The 17193-nt window shown below is 36.7% G+C and overlaps 4 protein-coding genes and 1 pseudogene across 8 annotated transcripts; 3 read left to right on the forward strand and 2 right to left on the reverse strand.

Moving 5' to 3' along the window:
• The first annotated feature begins 806 nt into the window (after positions 1-806).
• Positions 807-1163, forward strand: LOC147927967 (uncharacterized). Its single transcript, XM_087485961.1, has one exon. The coding sequence runs from the start codon at positions 807-809 to the stop codon at positions 1161-1163; it is 357 nt and encodes a 118-aa protein (XP_087342087.1).
• Positions 1164-1655: 492 nt separating this feature from the next.
• Positions 1656-3346, forward strand: LOC104740678 (protein TRIGALACTOSYLDIACYLGLYCEROL 1, chloroplastic). Of its 2 annotated transcripts, none has more exons than XM_010461355.3 (3): positions 1656-1815; positions 2028-2121; positions 2196-3346. In XM_010461355.3, exons 2-3 carry the CDS (start codon positions 2075-2077, stop codon positions 3232-3234), a joined length of 1086 nt encoding a protein of 361 aa, XP_010459657.1. In that variant the 5' UTR covers positions 1656-1815; positions 2028-2074; the 3' UTR covers positions 3235-3346. The 2 variants fall into 2 exon arrangements, with proteins under 2 accessions (XP_010459657.1, XP_010459658.1); XM_010461356.3 differs by having other exon boundaries at positions 1667-1815; positions 2045-2121.
• A 191-nt stretch (positions 3347-3537) lies between these two features.
• LOC104743407 (cell division control protein 48 homolog C pseudogene) lies at positions 3538-5750 on the reverse strand (annotated as a pseudogene).
• A 1490-nt stretch (positions 5751-7240) lies between these two features.
• On the forward strand, positions 7241-8023 carry LOC104740679 (protein SMALL AUXIN UP-REGULATED RNA 54). The gene has a single exon (XM_010461357.3). It carries the CDS (start codon positions 7378-7380, stop codon positions 7729-7731), a length of 354 nt encoding a protein of 117 aa, XP_010459659.2. The 5' UTR covers positions 7241-7377; the 3' UTR covers positions 7732-8023.
• A 3837-nt stretch (positions 8024-11860) lies between these two features.
• Positions 11861-16433, reverse strand: LOC104740680 (filament-like plant protein 4). 4 transcript variants are annotated; one of them, XM_019236245.2, is made up of 6 exons: positions 16105-16433; positions 15293-15385; positions 14966-15185; positions 12625-14863; positions 12484-12541; positions 11861-12399 (listed from the first exon to the last, which is right to left on the reverse strand). In XM_019236245.2, the coding sequence occupies exons 2-6, from the start codon at positions 15365-15367 to the stop codon at positions 12055-12057; spliced, it is 2937 nt and encodes a 978-aa protein (XP_019091790.2). In that variant the 5' UTR covers positions 15368-15385; positions 16105-16433; the 3' UTR covers positions 11861-12054. The 4 variants fall into 4 exon arrangements, with proteins under 4 accessions (XP_019091790.2, XP_019091791.2, XP_087341080.1 ...); XM_019236246.2 differs by having other exon boundaries at positions 15878-16105; XM_087484954.1 differs by lacking the exon at positions 16105-16433 and adding an exon at positions 15624-16003.
• Positions 16434-17193: the final 760 nt, after the last annotated feature.

Here is a 17193-nt window from a genome sequence, read left to right on the forward strand (position 1 = left end):
CTCGCAAAGCAAGCATGGAGAATACTAAAATCGCCTGACTCCCTTCTTGCAAGAGTTCTCAAGAGCAGATATTTTCATGATACGGAAATTCAAAAAGCAACACTCGGAACAAAGCCATCACACGGCTGGAGATAAATTCTACATGGACGAGACCTTCTTATCAAAGGATTACGATACCAGCTAGGCGATGGAACATCAATAAATCCGGCTACAGATGCTTGGATCCCTACTCATCCCCCTAGACATGCGATTGGCCATTCTTTGGGCGAAGATACAACACTCAATGAATTATGGCAAGATGGTAGCCGACAATGGGATACTAATAAGCTCAATCTGTTACTTTCCCACGAAGACGCAACCTATGCTCGCCGAATGTACATTCCACAACATCCCTGTTCAGATCAACTAGTATGGCACTACACAAAGGATGGAATCTATACGGTAAAGTCTGGATATTGGCTTAGTAACCACCTACCAGAAGATGAGGCTCCGATAGCACCACCACAAGGTAACCCTTCTCTCAAAGATAAGCTTTGGAAAACATCACTACCACCGAAGCTTAAACACTTTTATTGGAGAGTGTTATCGTCGGCTCTTAGCACTGGTAGTGAACTAAACCGTAGAGGAATCCCTATTGATGCTACATGCCAACGTTGCTATCTAGACATCGAAACAATCAATCATATCCTATTTGATTGCCCTTATGCTAGCACAGCTTGGCGCCTATCCGGCCTACCATTAGGTCAAGATTTTACATCAAACATTGAAGAAACGTCAAAACGCTACTATTGATGTATAACTCGGCAATGGATGTGGATCAACAACATTTACCATTTTGGATTGGTTGGCAACTGTGGAAATCAAGGAATGATCTCATCTTCAACAAGGTTAGTTGGGAACCGAGGGAGGTAATCAACAAGGCTAGTGACGATGTTATAGAGTGGTTAACAGCAACATGTATCTCCAATACCTCCAGGCGGCGATCAGCTACATTGCGTAATACTCAGACATTCCGTTGGAAACCACCTCCAGACAATGCAGTCAAGGTAAACTTTGATGGAAATTTCCTTTATCAGAATAGTAGTATTGGGGCGGGATGGATAATACGGGATGCAAGGGGAACATATATGCTATCTGGAAGCTCTAAACTAAAACAAGCATGAACCCCTCTTGAAGCTGAAGGGATAGCACTGCTACATGCACTCCAATTGACCTAGTGTCGAGGTTACCGTGATGTAATCCTAGAAGGTGATTGTAAGGCGCTAGATGATCTTCTACACAAGCGATCTACAAATATAACCATAGAACATCTCCTAGTAGATATCCGCAGTTGGGCGGATCACTTTAACTCGATTTCATTCTTACTTGTTGAAAGAGAATGTAATCAGGCTGCTGATAAGTTAGCTAAAGTAGCACACCATCAAACACAAACTGCTCAAGTCTTTTTCTATCCTCCATTGTATTTTACAGAGCTGTTTGTTTCATGACTATGTACCAATTTCTGATTAATAAAAACCTAAGACGTTAAAAAAAAGAATACGTAACGTACAAGTGGATCAGACTTGAATAGCTGAGGCCCATGTACTAATTGCAATCTAAAATGGGCTTTACGGCCCGTTAAGTTTTTCTCAATTTGCATATTTTTGTTTTTATTTTTGGGGGAGAAAAGATTGTGCGAGTTAAACCCACACATCCCATCTTCGCAATCGCAACTGTGTGTTTCTTTGTTGGGCACTGTGTTTGTTACTTTCTCTCCTCGATGAATCCTCTCGGGCAAGCTTCTTTGATCGTCCTAGCTTTGTTTCGTTTCTAATTGTAAGTTTTTTTATTCATATTATTATGCTTTTTGTTTGTTTGTTGTAGGAAGTGGTAGTTTACTCTAGAAAAAGTTGGAACCTAATTGGATTCGTTGCTTCGATTTGGATCTCCGTTACGTTATGCAACACTATACTTATTGAATCGAATTCTGGGTTTTTTTTTGAATTGATACTGCCTAAATTATTACTCCTTTTCGTGTTTTAATTTAGAGGTGGAACTGAATCAGTTAAGAAGAAGAAGAGAGAAGGCAACAGCAATGATGCAGACTTGTTGTATCCATCAATCGTTTTGTTTCCCTCATAGGTAGCTTTCTCATTTGTCTGATTTGATTCTTGAAATGTTTATATTGAATTCTTGAATTAATAAATCTTTGGCAGAATCCTTCCAAGAATTGATGTATCATCATCCATTGGGATTAATAAGCTCCCTAAACCGCCTTGTCAACTTGGGTTCATCAGAAAAACTCAGTCTTTTGGGATTTCGAATCTAACACGGCAAAGAAGATTATATGTGAACTTGAATGCTAATGACGGTCACCCATCCATGTCTATGTTGGAACAAGTAGAAGAAGAAGAAGAAGAAGAAGCATCCGTTGAAAACAGTGCACAGAGTCCGGGAGCTGAGCTTCCATTTAGCAAATGGTCACCTTCTAAGTACATTTGGAGAGGCTTATCAGTTCCTATCATTGCAGGACAAGTTGTTCTCCGGATTCTTAAGGGTAAGATTCACTGGAGGAACACTCTTCAACAGCTGGAGAGAACAGGACCCAAATCTCTGGGAGTTTGTCTTCTGACTTCTACATTTGTTGGTATGGCTTTCACGATCCAGTTCGTTAGAGAATTCACTAGACTAGGTCTAAACAGATCCATTGGAGGTGTCTTGGCTTTAGCTTTCTCTAGAGAGCTAAGTCCAGTCATCACATCGATCGTTGTTGCTGGACGAATGGGAAGCGCATTTGCAGCTGAACTAGGGACAATGCAAGTCTCAGAGCAAACTGATACACTCAGGGTTTTAGGAGCAGACCCAATTGATTATCTAATCACACCAAGAGTCATCGCCTCGTGTCTGGCTTTACCGTTTCTGACACTCATGTGTTTCACTGTCGGTATGGCTTCGAGCGCTCTACTCTCTGATGCGGTTTACGGAATCAGCATTAACATAATCATGGACTCGGCTCACAGAGCACTTAGACCATGGGATATTGTGAGTGCCATGATTAAATCTCAGGTCTTTGGAGCTATCATATCGGTGATTAGTTGTTCTTGGGGAGTAACCACTACGGGAGGTGCTAAAGGTGTTGGTGAATCTACAACTTCTGCAGTTGTCATGTCTCTTGTTGGAATCTTTATTGCGGATTTTGTGCTTTCTTCCTTCTTCTTTCAGGGTGCTGGAGATTCTTTGAAGAACTGTGTTTGACAAATTTTTTTTCCATGTCTTCTTATGTTGGTTTAGATGGGTTTCTGTAAATCACTTGTTTAAAGATGAAAGGAACATCATTTTAGAAATCAATAAAAAATTGCATTCACTAGCTCTTTTATGTTATGCTATGATCTTATGCATAAGCTTATATGTTATGCTATGATCTTATGAAGCAACATTTTACTTATCAATGTAGAACAAAACTATTCTTCAATTTAGAGAACGAGTTATATTATTCCAAAAATATAGTTAGTTTTGAAAAATGAAATGAGAATATGGATTGAGGAATAATACAAAAACAAAAAAGAACATAAATTTTGGAAAATAACGTTGAAAGTAAAAATGCTCTGGCCCAACCTCGACTCATCTCTTCACCTGCGGCTTTGCATAGATGAGTGTATCTGATCATACTCTCTTAATTGCTGCATCGTAACAGAAGGTTTAATACGAGTCAAAACGTCCTCAAAATGAATCTTCTTGATCCTACGAGGTTTCGAGCATGTCTCATCGTCTCGAGCCAGCATACCCGCTTCTTTAACCAAATATTTTAGATCAGCCCCACTAAGATTCTCACAACCCTCCATTCTCGCTATCTCATCCAGATCAACACTTGGGTCTAAAGGAACCTTCCTCGCAAGAGATTTCAGAATCAAACCTCGTTGAACAGCGTTTGGAAGAGGTAAATAGATATGTTTCCCAAACCTCCCTGGTCTTGTAACCGCAGGATCAATCTCTTTCGGTCTATTCGTTGCACCAATCACAATCACACCATCTCGTGCTTGTCCACCGCTCATTTCAGCGAGCAACTGATTCAGTGGCCGTTCAACAACCCAAGCACCTTCTCCTGATCCACGTTTTGTTGTCAGTGCATCAAACTCGTCTAAGAAGATAAGGCAAGGCGAACACGCCCTTGCGCGGCTAAACAGCTTCCTAATCTCTTTCTCAGTCTCTCCAACGTATTTGCTCAGAAGCTCCGGACCCTTGATGTGAATATAATAAACTCCTGCTTCGTTAGCCACAGCTTCGGCTACTAGTGTTTTACCACAACCAGGTGGTCCATATAGCATAAAACCAGTCTCTGAACAGAACTCAAATCCCTCGCACTCTTCTGGATGTTTCAACGGTTTGATTACATGACGATAAAACTCTTCTCTTATATGATCGAGACCGCCTACATCTTCCCATGTTACACTAGGTATAGTAGAGAACCCTTCTCTTGTTGACGAAGGTTTAGCATCTTTCAGTGCTTGCTCAAAATCCGAGGTAGTGTAGAAGAGTTTCTTCATCTCTTCTGCTGGAAACGCACATGGCTGCATACTCAACAAAGAATCAATATCAGTTGAAAATTCTGACGCTCTTGAATACACAAATCTCTCCGCTGCAACCTTTGCAGCCTCCTTTACCAAAAGTGCTAGATCTGCCCCGACGAATCCTGACGTCTTACGAGGAACAATTGCCATATCAAAACCTGGTTCAAGAGGACGGTTCCGTGTTATCAAAGAAAGAATCTCTTCTCTTGCCTTTTCATCTGGCACACCGAGATAGATCTCCTTGTCGAACCGTAGTGCCCTTCTCATAGCTGGATCAAGAGCGTCAACTCTATTTGTAGCTGCAATAACAATAACATGGCCGCTAATTTCGAAACCCGACTCTTTCTCCTTTTGAAGCATATACTCTCGATCCATGCAACTCATCAACTGTGTCAGAAGACGAGTCTCCATACCTTTCTGGTGATTCTCCCTCTTTGATGCAATCGCGTCAATCTCATCGATAAAGATAACAGAAGGAGCATCTCTATACGCTTCAGAGAAGAGCTTTCTAACATTCTCTTCAGATTCACCCGCAACACCAGAAACAACGTCAGAAGCAGATTTCATGTAAAAAGGAAGACCAGTTTCAATAGCAATGGCACGAGCCAATGTAGACTTGCCACAACCAGGTGGACCATGAAGTAAGATCCCAGAGATTGGTTTCTCTTGAAGACGTTCATAAATTTGAGGCAAAAGCAGAGGAATCTTTACACGCATCGTTAGGTCATGCAATATATCCTTTAACCCACCAAGATCCTTAAACTTCTTACCTTTGTTATTCTCTGTCTCTAATGATTCAACATCATCAGAAACCCTAATTTGTTTCCTTGTATCATACGAAGCCCTGAGATTATCATTTGTCAAATCAAACTGTGGAGTTGACTTACCACTATCATCATCTAATACATTTCCATCCACGACATCAGACCACGAGGATCCTGATGGTGAAGTTGTGGCTGCTCTCTTTCGTGATTTTGATCTTCCATTGCTTTCTTCTTCGTCTTGACTGCCTACGTTCCTGGATTGGAGGATTTGGTTGACGTTAAGCAGGAGAACATGGCGACTCGATCGAGACCATTCACGGTCCTTTGAACGGAGGTCATCGACGATTTCCTCTGCTGTTGATCCCTTCTCGAATGATTCGAGAACTAGGTTTTGGAATCTCCGATTTGCAACGCGACCGCTCCGACCTCTTTTCACCATCGCCGGCTTTGGTATTTGTCAGATTTAGGTTAAATTGACATAGTTCTGTTCTGTCGCTTGACAAGTTTTTTATAAACCATGTTTTTGCCGCGTAACTCTTATTGGGCTACGTAAAAAAGCCCACTAATAAACCATCCATTAATTCACTATTGGTCATCGTCTTTTTGGTCTAATTCAAAAACTTTAGGAAACAAATTTTGGAATTGACATGAAGCTACCAAAGTAACAAAACAATAATAAATAGAAAAATAAATGGGATGGGTTTTGGGACGTGCATGTGCATACATAATTGCAGTGGCAGGAATATTAATTGAGAAAGCCTTAATTGGTTAGGGTACTGTCCTTAGTCCTTGACGTTTGCATTATATTGTCCTTTTCACGATCTCATCGATATGCTGCCCTTTTTGGTTTCTAATCATCGATTAGTCTCAGGCTCTCATGTTTATAAATTGATGTTGAAATTGGAATTGCAAAACAAGTACGACGTCTTGGCTCTATCAACTGTTTGCAAGCATTAGCGTTTGCGTACTTAATTACGTTCAATTTAAGTATATCACATTTCTTTTTTTTTTTTTGAACAAAATACGTCGAATTTTGTTTTTTTGTTCCTTATAATGAAGTATTGTGCTACTGTTGACATGCAAAGTAACTATACCTAAACTGAATTATGTTTAAAAATATTGAAATTAAAAATGTGTGTCGAGTTTAAGGACATATGTTGACAGCTGAATCATATTTATTTAGGGCTATTTGTGTGACCCGAAAGTTAGTTAGAAAATTTACAATTCGAAACCAAGTTGAAAGTTAGATACAGCCTCTAGTGCGACTAATGTGTGCCATTAATTTGCATTCACCAAAGTTCACCAAAGTTTTATAACATTTTATATTTACTATCTTTTTCAAGCTAAACCAGATGAACCAAGAGTCGCTTTCTAGGTTTCTATGTTATCTCACTGTTTAGCCAAATTAATATTTAACTTCGACAACAAATATTATCAAACAAAACAACAAAAAACTATATATGTATAAATGTATAATTGAACGTACAACGAATTGTAAAAACGTACGAGAAATATCTATTCCGTAGCAGACAGACACTTCATATATCGAGACAAACACATCTTACTTTACCCCACGCCTCAAAATCACCTCTTCTTGTATACATGCATATTTGTACACTAGTTTTTTTTGTTAAAGTCCACTAGTTAAAAAATAGTTGTATACATACATGTTATTATGTAGAGAATCGAGATGTTACAATGGTCTAATCATTTTATTATATATCTATAATTAACCCTTCACCTAATTAATTGGTCTTATATGTGAAAAAAACACCAAAATAAACTCTATTTTCTTCCAAACCTTAAACAAAAGAACTGATCCAGTCCAATACTAGGATGTGTCTAGTGACTGTTAGACCCATACTCACAGACTTCTATATTATAAAGTTGGGTAAAGTTTATTTATAAAACTGTATACATCTCTCTCTACATATTTAATGTAACTATCAATAAATACCCCAAAACCACAACGAACCCATCTTCACTCTCTCCTCACTCCTATAGCCACCCACAAGAAGGACATTACAAAGAACCTCCCAAAGAATCCCCAATTCACTCCCGAGGGAATGCCGATTATAAACCGGAGCAAGCTGACACAGACGACTATGATTAAGCAAATCTTGAAGAGGTGTGCGAGTTTGGGGAAAAAACAGAGCAGTGAGTATAACGAAGAAAATGAACATGATGGAGACTCTCTTCCTCAGGATGTTCCCAAAGGTCACTTCGTTGTCTACGTTGGAGGGAATCGGGTCAGGTACGTCTTACCCATTTCGTTTTTGACCCGAGCCGAGTTTCAACTTCTTCTACAACAAGCTGAGGAAGAGTTTGGTTTCGACCACAACATGGGTCTCACTATCCCTTGTGAAGAAGTAGCTTTCAAATCTCTCATCACTTCTATGCTTCAATCAACATATATTTAGGGTTTTTATTTTGCTAATGATTATCTTATTTTGGTAATGACGATCTGTTTTAGCCTATTTTTAACTTTTAGATGATTTTGGGGTACAACTGGGTTAGTGTTTCAATTAGAACGAGACTAACTCTAGAGATACCTCTAAGAGTGATCTATTAAACCACTTTTAGTTATTATCGTAGACTTGTAGGGAGGAATAAAACATACTCTGATAATTTTTCTCGTTGTGGTGGTGTGATTATATGTAGAACCCATTGAGGGACTATTATTATATCAGTGAATGCTATTTTTCTTCGTAATTATAATTTGTTTTTGTTCCATTTTCTATGTAAATATTCTTGCATGATATTTCCCATTTAAAGAATCTAACATAATGTATATTAGCATATTGTTAACAAAAAAAAGAATGTATATCTTGGATGTAATTAAAAAAAAAACTAAAAAAAAAAAGAAAAAAGAAAGAAAAGAATGTATATCTTGACAAAATTGGAGGTGATGAGGAGAATTGATAGTGTGGGAGGAAATTACATTTCAAGAAAATGAAACGAATTGTAAATTGCATTTTGATATTTGATTTTTTTAAAAGCATTACTGTGCGACCTCGTCCAAGAAAGTAATCCCAAGGAAGCCTTCTTTTGGAATCGGTAGTTTTTTAGCCGTTAAAACTTTAAAACTGTTGATGAACTAATAAATAAAATAGTTAAGAAAGCATTGAAATGCTCATTCACATTGACAAAGAATTTTAACACTGTGCGTACACACACATGCAAAAGCAGGAAGATATAATTATATTGTTCACCAATTCTCATGCGCTTTTCGACTACTCGAACGCATTTAGTTACTGCCACTAACTTTTTTTGTTTTCTGGCATTGGCACTTGGTAGCACGTCTGGCATAAAAGTTCTAAGCGATTCCACGAGTTGCTCCAATTATTTACCAGTTCCAGGGAACAATCAAATCATAAAAATATGTCACTATTCGTCTAACTACTATGAATTTGTCACTTGAAACTCTTTTTCATCTCTAAAAATAATATACTTCAAAAAACACAAATCGTATACTTCAAAACTCTTTTCATCTCCAAAAAAACAAATAAATTGGGATGTTAACAAAAAAAAAGATACTACACTACATTGGAGATGTCATATCAATATGTCTGAGAGAGAGCACATGCAAGTGGTACCCACACTTCGTAACTCTGATAAAAACTATAAAAGTAGATCCCTTCAATACCCACACTTCGTTTATATATCTTGGAGTTATGATCGTATACTATCTAAGAATAGTACATGATGACCCACGTATTTGTGTTTGACGGCTCAGATTTAACGTCAACATTGTAACATTTAGCAATGCCGTACGGTACTTAACGGACGGTCGAGTTTCCTTAAATCCTTACACGAAAGAAGAACTCTCGTTTTTTTTTTTGTTTTTTTTTTTTTCAACATATCTTGAACATATATATATATATTGATTGAAACTCGAGAGTCTAGAGGCGCCTTACAAGTAATTTTCAAAAGAATAGGAGAGCCTTTGAGGTATAATAATTGAGGTTGACTTTTATAATAAATTTATCAAAAAGAATTTTTCAATTCTTTCAGAAAAATTATGTGGTGTGAAGAGGATTTATTGACTAAAACTCTAAATCACCTAATGTAAACCTCGTTTATTTTTCAGAAAAAGAAAGAAAAAAAAACATTTTACGTACCCAGATATCATTTTGTTGTATAATTGTATTTTATGTTCTGTTAAGCCCATTTAGATGTTATATATTTTGGTTAAAAGATGACAAATCAACAATATTGATTTTGAATTTCTGATTTTTGTTTGGCAATATGTATTATATGCGGATTTTAAAATGGATAAGGTGACACAATTTTAATTCTAACATGTATTACTAATATCTTTTGAAAATTTTATGAAGATGAAAAAGTCTCCCACGTTTGTAATGATTTTTGACAGAAAAAATAATAATAACGCCGACGGTCTATAGCGATTACAAAAAATAATTGAGGTTCACTTTTATAATAATTGAGGTTGACTTTTATAACTAAGGACTTTCACCCGAAAAAGACAGTCTATAGCAATTAGTGTTGGATATGGGTTTTGTCCCCAACATTTCTGAAGCCCAAACCGAAGATCTTAGGAAGTTTTGGGCTGAAGTTTTGGATTTGGCCCGCTAGGCCGCATGGGCAAAATCGTTATTTTACAAAAAGACAGGAGAAACCCTAGGTTACTAGCCCATTATATATATCAGAAGTCATTGTCAGAGCTGAAGAACCGAAATCTTGGCAATCAGAGAGAAAAGTGTATTTACATTCGTATTAATTGCGCTTAGAGCTTTGATTGTATTTTCTGTAAACACTTCTCTTGAATTCTACGTTAATAAAATGATCAGTTCCGATTTATCCCTAAGAATATTCGTATTATCTATATTGTCGATTTCATACAACAACAATTAGAAATGAATATGTATTAACCATAAGTAGTGATTAAACACTAGAGAGCCACTCAATGTGCATTAGCTGAAACACTATTCCATTTGTAATTAGGTAAACTATTCTTCTAAAGTTTAGCCGAATTATTTATTCAAAATCTTTATATTGTAGGTGCATACATACTAGCTTTTTTTTGAAAGCAATGTTTCCACTTCCCTAAAAATGAGTTGATGTAGACAAATCCGAATACATGATGATGCCTGCGAAAGTGTTATGTAATACACGCAAGTCAACTATAGAATAATGTATCGAAGTTCTTTCATTGGCTTGGCCGTTGCTTCGTGAACGTATAATATTTACTAGTAAAGATGATATGGTAAGTAATTTAATGGATATGTAACAAAACCTGAGAAAAACCAAAAAAGATTATCAAAACAGAGAGAAGCGACAAGGATACTCATCAAAGCCACATGGTGTATTAATATATCATAATCAGATTTTTTACTATTTTTGATTGAACAAATCTTAATTCATAGCGCAGATTATTTATATGTAAGGTTAATGGTAAGACAAAACCCAAATCTTAATATAGCTGTCTTCAATGACAATGACGTAACAAAAACACACACACACACACACAAACACTAGTCTGAATTTCAGAAAAACCTAATTAAGATTAGATCCAATTTAATTCCTGCGAATTTTTTTAGAATGTCAGATTAATTAAACTTGGTCGAATAATTTGTAGTTTCTTTCCGAAAAAGAACGAATCTGATTATCATCAACACATGTAGTTAGGACTGTATATATTGAAGGTTATAATTGTGTAGAATCATTGATTTCTAGGATAAACACATTTGACAATAACGTCTGCACTAGCGGATTCTTCATAGATCATTTTAGACATCATAATTATAGACAGTTGAAAAGAAAAGAAGAATCTCTGAAAAGTCCAAGTAATTGACTTATTATCTACGGTATATAAGAAGTGTTTCCAATTGTGATATATATAGCTCAGAATCGAAGGTAATAAGTGTGGAAATTAGAATACATGAACATGTGAATACCCTAGCAAATCAAGTAGTAGCTAGACTCTTAAAACATTGATTATCAGCAAATGATCTCTAAATGCTAAGTTCCACAATTAGGATTGTTGGCACACACTTGGACTAACCCTAATCAATGGATCCGAATGTTCATCTCTTGAGACATTTTTTTCTTGATTTTTTTTTTGCCGGCCTTCAAACTTAAATATAAAGATATTTACTAGAAAATGTCGGCCTTATTATTATTCTTTGGTATACAGACTATCGAGTCGTGGAAATAGTAAAACCAATTGAATCAAAACTCACCTTTCATTTACAGGCTATTCAAAGAGGTCACAACTAATATACAGTTAGTTAAGTTTTAGAGTATTAATACTTCCTTTCCCTTGGGACGAATTAAGTGGAGTGGGCTTAGTCCAAAATTGATATTTCTCTTACCCTTAGAAAAGGTTTTTTTTTCTTAATTTATAAACCCTATCAGTTGATATTGTCGGTTTCGGTAGTAGGAACGGATTCTTTTGTTTACCGAACCAGAAAACTTCGTGATACTAGATGGAAAAAAATCATATTAATGTAATTTTAAGAAACCCTTTTTTTGTTACATATTTTTCACAGATTAACAACACAAAGCAAGGAGATGGGTAGATTGACATTTACACGCGACACGCCGTAAAATTCAACACCAAATTGTTGTCAGTACAGAAAGAAAAAAAAAACTAAAGTTAAAAACATTCCCTCATAGTAAAATGAAAAAAAAAAAAAAAAAAAGCCCATATATATTTTATAGCAATAGATACGATATACAACATAGTTAGATTTATACTATTTTTTTCTTTTTCTTTTTCTTTACTTAGCTTTAGTGGAGAAGAACCTGCTGAATCCTCTAGAGTGTTTCTCAGGAGTAAGTCCTGATGAGGACGATGATGAGTTTGACTTGGTGTGTCTGTGTTTCGACCCTACCGGAGATTTCATTGGCGATGTTTCCTTCTCTGATGGCGAACTCAATTTGTTGTCCTGAGGATTTGTCGAACTTGCGTATTCGTCTTCTTCTGGGTTTAGGGCTTGTTCTTGGCTTGCGGAAGAAGCGACCTGTTCTGTTTGAGGACACATGGATTTAAGCTGCTTCCCCAGAAGTAATATGGTCTCTTGACACTCTGCTAGCTTATCTGCAGCAGCCGCTAATTCATTGTCCTGTATAATAACATTCAATGTGATCAGGAATCATATATTTCAAAACCTGTTGGATTATAAATGAGTATGTGTTTGGAAAGTTACCTGTTTGCTTTTAGGATCAGCTTCGGTTACTGAACAATTCGGGCAGTTTTGGTTGTTCCTAAAGTTTTGTAGGAAATACAAGTTAGAGATTTTGAGAGAGCTTAAAGCGAAGACAAGAGTAATGTTGAGTTATAATGTTACCTTTGTAATTGCTCCTCGAGTTCTTGGCATTTGGCTAAAGCTTCTTGGTGATGTTCCTTTTCGTCTTGAAGCTCATCCTCTAAGTTTTCGATTTTTCCTTTAAGAGAAGTCAACTCTATTTCCAGCTCGGATGATCTAGTTTCAAGAGATCGATATGATTCCACCATGCATTTGAGCTGAGTCTCGGCCATGCCACTAGACTTCTGAGCAGATTCCAACTCTGATTTAACTTCGGCTAGAAGTTGCTCTGTTTCTTGTAGTTTGGTCTTAGTTGCTTCAAGATCTGCTTCACAGCTTGCAAGGTTGGTCTCTGCTTTTTCTTTCTCGAGTCTCAATCCTTCAAACTCTTCTAATGTAAACTTACTAGCTGCAAGCTTGGTTTCGTAGCCAGATGTTCCGTTGCAATCATCTGGGATCTCGGAATCAGAACTCTGAGAACAAGCCCCATTCTGGTAATGCTCACCTGATGACTCTTTCTGAAGTGCTTTGTTTTCAGGTAGAGCAACTTTATCGATGCAATCAGGACTGTGAATCTCCACTGTGGATGAGTGATATCCCAGCACATCGATCTTTAGTTCACTAGCTTCAACTAAAACTCGCGAAAGATCGAACAAGAAATCGACCAAAGTCTTCTCCTTGCCCAAGACTCTGTCGAATGTGACAGAGAAGTCTTGAACCTTTTGGGAGAACGTTCTGTTTTCAGAACACGCCGTTGCTTCCTTTGAAAGATAGGTAACAAACTGGAGTATCTGAGAAAGAGCATCAGCCAGTTCTTGAGTTATTATTACCTCTGCGACGCTAACTTTTTCCTCTGTGGTCTCATTTGAGATAGCTATCTCCTTTTCTTCTGTAAGACCGTTTACATTAGGTCCATTACATTTAGAAGGTAGCTTAACACCTGCATCTTCAACTGCACATCGTATCTCTGCCAAAATCTTCTCAAATGCAGCATCTTTAGGGAGAGACTGAAGCACATTGGAGATTCTTTTCTTCAGTTGCGTAGCTGGTTGGATCTCAGCATCAGAGTCAGCACTTGAGTGATCCGTTGAACCATTTGCGTTAGAGCCATTTGGTAGACAAGCTAGCTTTTCCATTTCAAGAAAATCATCCATAAGCTCCAACTGGTTAGCACTCTCTGTCTTCTTAATCTTCCCATTGTTTTTGTTGGAGTGAGAGAATTCAGACATCAAAGAGCCAGCAATGCTTCTAGCATCTTCGTTCCCGTCCTCAGACATTGAAGCCATACTAGGAGGGTTACTAGCATTTTGACGAGAGAAGATTTCAGCAGGCATTTCAAAACCGCGCTTGGTTGGACTTTTACTCATCACTTGAGCTTCCAAGGCTTGAAGCCTGTTTGATGTCTTAGCACAGAGGTTCCTCGACACTTGAAGCTCGCTGTTACGCTTTGCCAAAGCTTCTTTCAGCATCTTTGTTTCTTCTTCCATAGCAAGTAACCGCTCTGTCAGCAAATCGTTTTCTTTATGGAACTTTTGCATATTGTCAAGGGAGAACTCTGAAACCTGAGACATGTGTGACATTGGTGACATGAGAGGACTAGAAGGTCTGGCCGGTGACCTTCTTTGTCGATGATCTTGTTGTCCATAGTCTCTGCCTAAACTCTCAACCTCCATTTTCATCTGTGCAAGTGCTGCAGGACCCGGAAGTTTCTTTCTCACCAGAGTACGTAATCTTTGACACTCAGCTTCCAACTTTGCTATTTTCTTGACACCTTCCAGATGCTGCTTGTTTGCTGCTTCTGCAGACCTCATACTCATATTCTTTTCCTCGTTTCGTATCTCCAACTCTTTGGTAATCACATGAGTTTCATACTTGAGAGTGTTTATCTCCCTTTCACAAGACTCTATATTGTTCTTAAGATGCTCAATCTCAGACTCTGCTTGAGACTTCTCTTCACTTATCCGCATAAGCATGTTTGAACGCTCTTGCAATGATCTCGAGAGAGCGTCATTCTCAGCACCACAACGAAGCAGTTCTTGCTCGTATTCGCCAATCCTAGACTCAAACTCAGCTCTAAGATTGTCCATTTGGTTGGTTTTAGTAGAGATAACATCATGCAGCTTCTGTTCATTCTCTTCTTTTAAACTCCTTATCTGCCTCATACACTCCTTTAACGCTCCATCTAAATGCGCTGCTCGATCTTCGACAGTGAGCTTCGCGAGTGTAACTGTCTCGAGATGAGTTTTCAAAGCAGAAGCCTCTGCTTCAGCTTTTTCCCAACCTGAAATCAAATATCAAAAAACCAACAAAACATGTGACCAGAAGAAAAAAACACCATGCAAATATTTCAGAGCACTTTTTTGTGTGTGTTTTATTTGATTACCTGTGACAGCTTCTTCAGCAACTTTGGAGTGTTGTTTCACTAAAACCTCCTTAGCTGTAATATCTGCATTAGCTGTAGATAGCTTCAAATCCAAATCCTTGATCTGATCTTCAAGCTTTGTAACTTTGTCCTCATAGTTTTTAACTTCATCTTTTAAACCATTCAGATTTGAGTATTGATCAAATGAGATCTGGATGTAGTTTGGCTTCTTCCCATTTTCCTGTTATTATAATATTTATTGATGAATCAAAAAACACTCTAAATCTCAGAATTGAATGATTAAGCAAATCTGAGAAATGAAAGGGTGATTAGAGAATTTTCAAGTACCTGATCAAGAACCTCAGTAACAGTAGCTGCTTTCTCAGAGGATTTCTTTTTCCATGGCCAACTCTTACGATCCATCTTCTTCTTCTTTTTTCTCTTCATAATCCACAGACAATTCAACATTATCAGATTAAAGAAAACAATAAAATTAAAACCCAATATTCTTTTATACAGTTTTCGGATTTTTAAGGAAAAATAATTATGAAGTTTCAGAACAAGAATATTGTCATCTAATCAGAATTCAGAAAGCGTAAATGCAAGAAAGGAAACAATCTAACACTCATAAATAAGTTGAAAGAAAAGAACCAAAGAGATCCAAAGCTATGACAACTACCGACGATCGCAATTGAGTAGATGAAAAAAAAAGTCTGATGATTTCGATGAACTTTGAACACTTGTTAAAATGGACAAGAGAAGAAGAAGAAGAAGAAAACAACGAATACATCCAAAACTCGGGAAAACAAGTAAAATGGTGGCGACAAAAGCCATTTTTACTCGAATCAGTAAACTCCGGATTAAAAAAAAAAAAAAAACTAAAAATCCAAATGGCAGAAGGAGAGAAATCGCGCAAGAACACAAATCACCGACGTTTTTTTCTTCCTCAGCAGTCAAAATCTCTCAAAAGTCACCGACGCACCGATTAAAACTCGTTTTTTTTTTTTGAACTCATAACAGAGTATAAACAGTTCCGATTGCGAACTAAACATACGAAATCTAAAGAAGAAGTATAAAAACAGAAACAAACAGAACATAAATGACGATTCGAGACCAAGAAGAGAAGAGTAGTATAGAAAGAAGAAAAAAGAAAGACTCACCGGGAAAAAATCCAAAATGCAGCAGTGAAAATATATTCAAGAGAGGTAGTCAGTGAATCATAAATATTATCAGCAAAACAGATTTGGAAAAAAAAAAAAAAAAAAAAACAGAGAATCAAAAAAACTCTGTTTGTAGAGAGAGAAGAAGAAAAAAAGAGGAGAAGAGTGTGGTGGGTTATGGTGTGATAGTGGCGGTGATGGTGATGGTGAAAGTTGAAGTTGAAGTTTGAAGGTGAAAAAATATATATCTCTATGTCTACTATGCCTTCTGTATCACTTCAAAGCCTAAAACGTAGCAGAGGCTCTCCTTTAAACAAATCGTTACCTTCACTTTCTCTTATTATTTTCCTCCCTTTTATTCTTTTCTTTTTTTTAATTAACTATTCTTTTATTTTATTTTATTTTGGCATTCAATTAATTATATTATTATTCTCCTATTTATTTACCCTCCTTTCTCCGACTCTTAATTATTCTTTATTTTTATACCAATAATTCATTTTTTTAGTCGAATCCTATTTTCTAGTATTTATTTAGACAAATAATTCATGAGTTCTGTGCAAGTCGAAAAACAAATAAAATAATACTAAATCCGTATACACAGTAGCCTATTTTTTTCATGAAGAGAATAAGATAGGCTTTTTGATATTTTTCTTGTCACGATGATAGCCAAACAATGACATGTATCACATGTGGTTCCTTTTTATACAATCCTATTAATAGAATACCATATACAAAATAAACCTAAGCCATTGACGTTTTCGATTACTTTATATTTTCAGTGGTTAAAGCGTTTTTATTTTATTTGGTGTGTTGTATTGCATGCGATAAAACTATACATTTCAGGTATTTTGTTTTAGAAGGAGTACACATATTACTGAAAACGTTTGTAGTTACGAGAAATAAAATTAGTTTAGCTCATAGATTTGATATAGTAATATATTAAAACTGCACCGTTTGTTAATTTCCGAAAAGTGATCATACTGTTTATGCGCCACTTACAAAAATATTAATATTTAAATATGCAATTTATAGAGTTAAAATAAACGTGACAGATTATATAGCATATACGTACGATATATGTTGATAATG

Source organism: Camelina sativa, chromosome 14 (genome assembly GCF_030686135.1).
Source record: "Camelina sativa cultivar CO46 ecotype springtype chromosome 14, ASM3068613v1".
Taxonomy (NCBI): domain Eukaryota; kingdom Viridiplantae; phylum Streptophyta; class Magnoliopsida; order Brassicales; family Brassicaceae; genus Camelina; species Camelina sativa.